The 5,859-nt window shown below is 45.7% G+C and overlaps 1 protein-coding gene across 1 annotated transcript in view; it reads left to right on the top strand.

Moving 5' to 3' along the window:
• The first annotated feature begins 4,991 nt into the window (after window positions 1-4,991).
• The window catches only part of Snrnp25 (small nuclear ribonucleoprotein U11/U12 subunit 25), a 3,809-nt gene continuing 2,941 nt past the window's right edge, over window positions 4,992-5,859 (top strand). Inside the window, exon 1 of the mRNA XM_021177770.1 lies at window positions 4,992-5,240. Coding sequence (XP_021033429.1) covers window positions 5,199-5,240 — 42 coding nt within the window. The 5' untranslated portion in view covers window positions 4,992-5,198. The remainder of the gene's footprint in view (window positions 5,241-5,859) is intronic.

Below are 5,859 nucleotides of genomic sequence, written 5' to 3' on the forward strand. Positions count from 1 at the left end.
ATCTGTAATGGGATCTGATGCCCCCTTCTGGTGAGTCTGAGGATAGCTACTGTGTACTCAGTGCAACCCTGCCTCATATATATGTGTGTATACATATATGTGTACATCTAAGTCTTCTGGTGATCTTAAAAATTATGAATGATTAACATTATTAAGACTGTAGATTCTGATCTATTTCTCTGGAGACTAGTAATTTTATATTTTTGAGACAAGATCTCTAGACTACATATAAATTATATATATATGTGTATATATATATATATATATACACTCACTATATACACATACAGGTGGCAGCACACACCTGTGATCCCAGTACTCTGAGAATTGAAGCAAGAGGATGACAAGTTCCAAACTATCCTTGGTCACCCATCTTTAAAAAACAAAACAAGGGTCTGAGGCTGTCCCTGAGGCTGGGGCTGTCGCTTGGCTAGAAGCGTGCTACCAAGCATGCTTGAAGCCCTGCTGCAATCCCTAGTGCCACATAAAACAGATGTGGGCCATGCTTATAGTCCCAGAACTCAGGAGGCAGGAGTGAGCTTCAGGCCAGCCGAGGCTAGAGATCCTACCTCAAAAATACAGAAACAAAAATCATCATTCTCCAGAAAGAAAAAAAGCAGAAAAATATTAGTCATTCATAATTCTCAAAATGAAAACAAGACTATTAGATATAGAAAAAAACAGAGCTGGCTGGACATTGGTGATAAACACCTTTAATCCCAGGGTTTGGAAGGCAGGAGAAGGCAGATCTCTGTGAATTCAGGAGCCAACCTGGTCTACAGAGTGAGCTCCAGGACAGCCAGGGCTACTGAGAAACTCTATAGTCCTGCATGTGGGAGCCAGAGTCAGGAGGCTGAGAAATGCAATATTATTCTCCTCTACACAGTGTCCAGCCCGGGCTACAAGACCCTGTCCCGAAAATAAGAAAGAAGGAAATGATTGAGAGAAATAAGAGGAATACGTGAAGCACGCCAGAGTTTTGATGTAAACGTTCTTCGAGGACTACACTCCTTATTATTTTTACTGACTACTATTAGCATCACTAGCTTGTTGCTTCTTGAAATCTCAGTATGTATGAACGAAGCCGACTGAGCTCTCAATTCGTTGAGACCAAATGGGTCTGCATCATCGCTGCCATTTCTTTTACTTCCTTTTCTACTGCTCATCGCCTAACACACACTGGGATTTTTACGTAAGACAGGTAGCACAAGCACAGATATCACCCAGGGGCTCCCAAGGCTCAGAGCCAATAGAACCAACTGATCCATACTCAAGGGGGGTCTGTAGTCAGAATTTGGGCTTTATGAAACACAGAAGCACTATAGTAATGTTTTCATTTTAACCCCAGGTGTGGGGCTGCTTCAGGCTGTCCACAGCAGCTGAGCAAGATTCGACCATGCTTTGGCAGGGCTGTGGTTTACCAGCTGCAGATGGTTTCTGTAAGTGTGTGACATTTAGAATTCTGGGGACTTTTCAGAAGGTATATAAATGCTAGGACCCTGACAGAGGGAATTCTGGTTGGCTGGTTTGTGGTTGGATGCTGTTGGTCATGTTTCGTTGGGTTTTATCAAGTAGTTATGTTCGAAGAGACGAAAAGGAGAAATTACATATCCTGATGGCCAAGATCAAACTTGCCCCAAGGACCTCGAAGCCCCTAATCAGCAGGAAGTAGTCTAATGGTATCGTCACTCTTTCTCCTCTCCCCTTTTTTCATGCCTACCTGGTGCTAGAGGGTTGAAAGGGTGGAAGAAAAAATGAACCTAGGAAGTAGCCAAAAGTCAAGCTACAACAATACTAGGTTGGCTTGCCTAATACCGTCCGGGTATTTGAACAATGCACAGCCTGAGAACTGGTAGGAGCTCAGTGGTCCAAGCTGGATGCCTTGGCAGTTCTGTTCTGGTGCTAACGGCCATGAGAATTCCTAGAGAACTGCTTATGCTCAGTCCGTGTTGTAAGCTGAAGAAGTTGTAAGCTCCCAGCATTGTGGGAGGATTGCGGGAGTGCTGACAGAACAGAGGTGATAACCTTGCCAACAAAACACAAAAGCAAGCGGGCAAAAGGCAAAACCTTTCCCCTCTGACTGCTTTATCCTAATATCTAAGCTGCCAGGAGAAGACTTGATTCACACTCAGGCTGAGTCTTTCCGTTTCAATTAATGTAATCAAGAAAATTCCAGATACCAGAATGGCCAAATAGTTAAGGAATCAGATTTAAGAAAGTCCATCACAGGGATGCCTAGAGGTTGACCCGTCTAAATAACCCCTCACAGATGCACTAGACGCTTGTCCCATGGGCGGTTCCCTGTCTTGTTAAGTTGGCAGTCAATATTAATCAATACAAGTCCACCCCTTGTAAACTTGACACTCAGACACACATCCTTATGCCATGCTTAATTTCCAAGTGAAGACATGTTCATAATTTTGCCTACAATAACTAACTGAGCCCAACCACAAGCACACTACCCTACCCTCAAAATAGGCCAGAGTCCCTTTAATGCTTAGTCTTTTGGTGTCCCCAACGGCAAATATAATTATGTTTACAAGGCTTAATAACTGATGCTCACTCTGGTTCACAGATATGTATGCATGTGGGAATATGGAGCTATAGAAATATAGATATAGGTATGAGGTAGAATGGAAGGACATGAAAATCATGATGGCCTAGAAAGGAAAACATGGGAAAGGAAAGATCTGGCTTGCCTTTTCTGCTGATAAAGGCAGAAAACTAATAGACATAGCTCATAAAGCCAAAATTGCCTGAAACAGTACATTTGTGAGAAGATATCTCAAACAAAAATGTCAAAGACAAATAAATTGTGCTTACTTATGGCCACATTAATCTATACTGTAGATTTTCTGTTTATTTTTGTTTTGAGAAAGGGTCTCCCTCTTACTTTCTTCTTTATCTCTGCTGTGCAACTCTCGTGGGCTTTAAAGCCTTTCTCCTGCCTCAGTCTCTCCAAGTGCTAGGATTAGAGGCATACAACAAGCTTGGCATAGGAGTTTTAAGTAGGATAACCATCATTGAGAGAGGGAGGGAGGGAGGAAGGGAGGAGGGAGGTAGAGGGAGGGAGGAAGGGAGGGAGAGAGAGAGAGAGAGAGAGAGAGAGAGAGAGAGAGAGAGAGAGAGAGAGAGCTGGGTGCCAGCATTTATTTCTCTCAGCTTCCTTACAGCAGATCCAATGAGACCAGCCACCTCAAGCTCCTGTTGCCATTTCCTTCCTGACATAATGCACTATATCCTTAAACTTTGAACAAAAATGTATTCTTCCTGCCTTAAGTTGCCTTTTTCGGGCATTTTGTACAGCGAGGAATCACAGAAAGCAACTAATATATGGTTTCATCTTATATCCTATCTATCTATCTATCTATCTATCTATCTATCTATCTATCTATCATCTCTCTATATCTTAGGGTTTCATTGCTGTGTAGAGACACTATGACCAGGGCAACTTTAAAAAAGAATAGCATTTAATTGAGGCTGTCTTACAGGTTCAAAGATTCCATTATTATCAAGGCAGGAAGCGTGGCAGTGTCTACATAGCCATGGCATGGGTAGAGCTGAGAGTTCTACATCTTGATCTGAAGGCTGCCAGGAGAAGACTGGCTTCTAGGCAGCTAGGAGGAAGGTTTCTCAAAGCCTACCTTCCACTGTAACACACTTCCTTCAACAAGGACACACCTCCTAATAGTGCCACTCTCTGGGCCAAACATATTAAATACCACATCTATCTATCATCTATCTATCTATCTATCTATCTATCTATCTATCTATCTATCTATCTATCTATCTATCTATCTATCTACCTACCTACCTACCTACNAGAGAGAGAGAGAGAGAGAGAGAGAGAGAGAGAGAGAGAGAGAGAGAGAGCTGGTTGCTGTTCTTCCAAAGGGCCAGATTTGATTCCTAGCACTCACACGATATTTCTCAGTGCCCAGAAGAAATACACGCCGAAAATGACCCATACACATAGGATTTTAAAAATGAGACAAGTGATTAAAGTAGCTATCCAGGGAATGTGACAGGAGCAAAGAAAAAAGAAAAAGCCCACAGTGCTGCCTACACAGCGTCCTCATAAGAACAGATGTTACAGGGACTGGTGGTGTAGAAGAACATGAGGACTGGAAATCAGCATGGCACGTCCGCCTTTGACAGCTCCAAGGACCAAAGGTTCCCCCCTGGATTTGTTTTGTTTAGACAGCTTCCCTCTGTAGTCCCTGCTCTCCCATACAGACCTAGCTCTCGACTCAGATCCACCTGCCTCTGCCTCCTGTGTGCTGAGATTAAAGGTGTGCGCCACCACGCCAAAGCTTCACTTCACTTTTTCTTATTATTATTATTATTTGTGTGTGTATGTGTTGGAGTTGGTTTTTGTGCGGGGAGGGGGTTGGTGGGTTTCTTGTTTGGTTGGTTGGTTGGTTGGATTTTTGAGACAGGGTTTCTCTGTATAGCTCTGGCTGTTCTGGAACTCACTCTAGCCAGGCTGGCCTTGAACTCAGAGATCCGCCTGCCTCTGCCTACCAAGCGCTGGGATTAAAGGCGTGCACCATCATGCCCGGCTTCCACCTTACTTTAAAGTGGACCTTTTAAGCAACTTTTTGGAATGGAGCCCGTGGCAGAATCTCAAGTGACTGCGATGCGACCTGACTGGGGCAACAGCACGCGAGTGGCAACGGCAGGCCCCGGGCAGCAGGAGGCGCCCGCCTCCCAGCGTCACCTTGTTGGGTGATGCAGTGTACCGGTGCCTTGCGCGAAACGATAGCAACGCTGGCCTTCTTTGACAACCAGCCCAGACCGAAGACAAGCTCAACAGCGGGGGACCGGATAGCACGTAGCTCCCGCGCCGCTCGCTCCACCAACGTGACCTGCTCTACCCAGCCAATAGCCTGCTGTCTGCACGCTCCCAGCCGCCCAAAGACTCGCACATTTCATTGGCTACCGAAGCCACGCAGTATACCATTGGCTAAGCTATCTTGTCGGGGCGGGGCACAATCACTGCGCACGCGCCTTTTGCTTACCAACCTGGAAGGCAGGACAGTCTGGAGGAGCGCTGGAAAGCAACACTAGACTAGTAGTAGGCAGTCCTGGAGGACCCGGAGACTGAGGGTCGGCCCGAGGTGCCGGAGGACGACGAGGATGATGAGGAGACATTGCCCCATTCCGAGGCTGTGGACGTGTTCCAAGAAGGTCTAGCCATGGTGGTGCAAGACCCGCTGCTCTGCGACCTTCCGATCCAGGTGCGAGACAGGGCTCTGGGGTGTGGATGGGCGCTGGCGGTCCCGCCAGAGAAAGACGCTTCCGCGCATAAGTGGACCGCTTAGGGTGAGGAGCCCCCAAACACTCCCTCTTAGCCGTGAAGTTTGAATTAAGCAAACACTAAGATTTGAACTCAGGATCAGTGTGACAAGTCTTTCCCTTTTGCCTGAAACTTCAGTAGGCGTGACTTAGTAGTTATTTAATGTGTTCTTTAACCTTGCCAATCAAAGGTGTTTTTATTTAACGTCTTTGTGCGCACAGAACTGGGAGCCAAACTGAGAACCTTTCGAATGCTAAATAAGTGCTCTACCACTGAGTTACACAACTTTATTTGTACTTCCCTCGGTGTTTTACTAAAACACCTCTTGTCTGGCCGGACCTTTAATCTCAGCACCCGGGATGCTGAGGCAAGGGAATCTCTGAGCCTGATACATTCAGAGCTCCAGACCAGCCAGGGGTCTGGAGTAGTGGGTCTCTGCCTCAAAACAAACAAAAGACATTTTGTTATCAAAGGTTTTAGGTAGCCGGTCAGTTGCACCCTGTCCTGCTTCAACATGGACCTGAGGTACAGGCCTGGAGCCTCCATTTTTTTTTTTTTTT

This window comes from Mus caroli, chromosome 11, assembly GCF_900094665.2.
Source record: "Mus caroli chromosome 11, CAROLI_EIJ_v1.1, whole genome shotgun sequence".
NCBI lineage: Eukaryota > Metazoa > Chordata > Mammalia > Rodentia > Muridae > Mus > Mus caroli.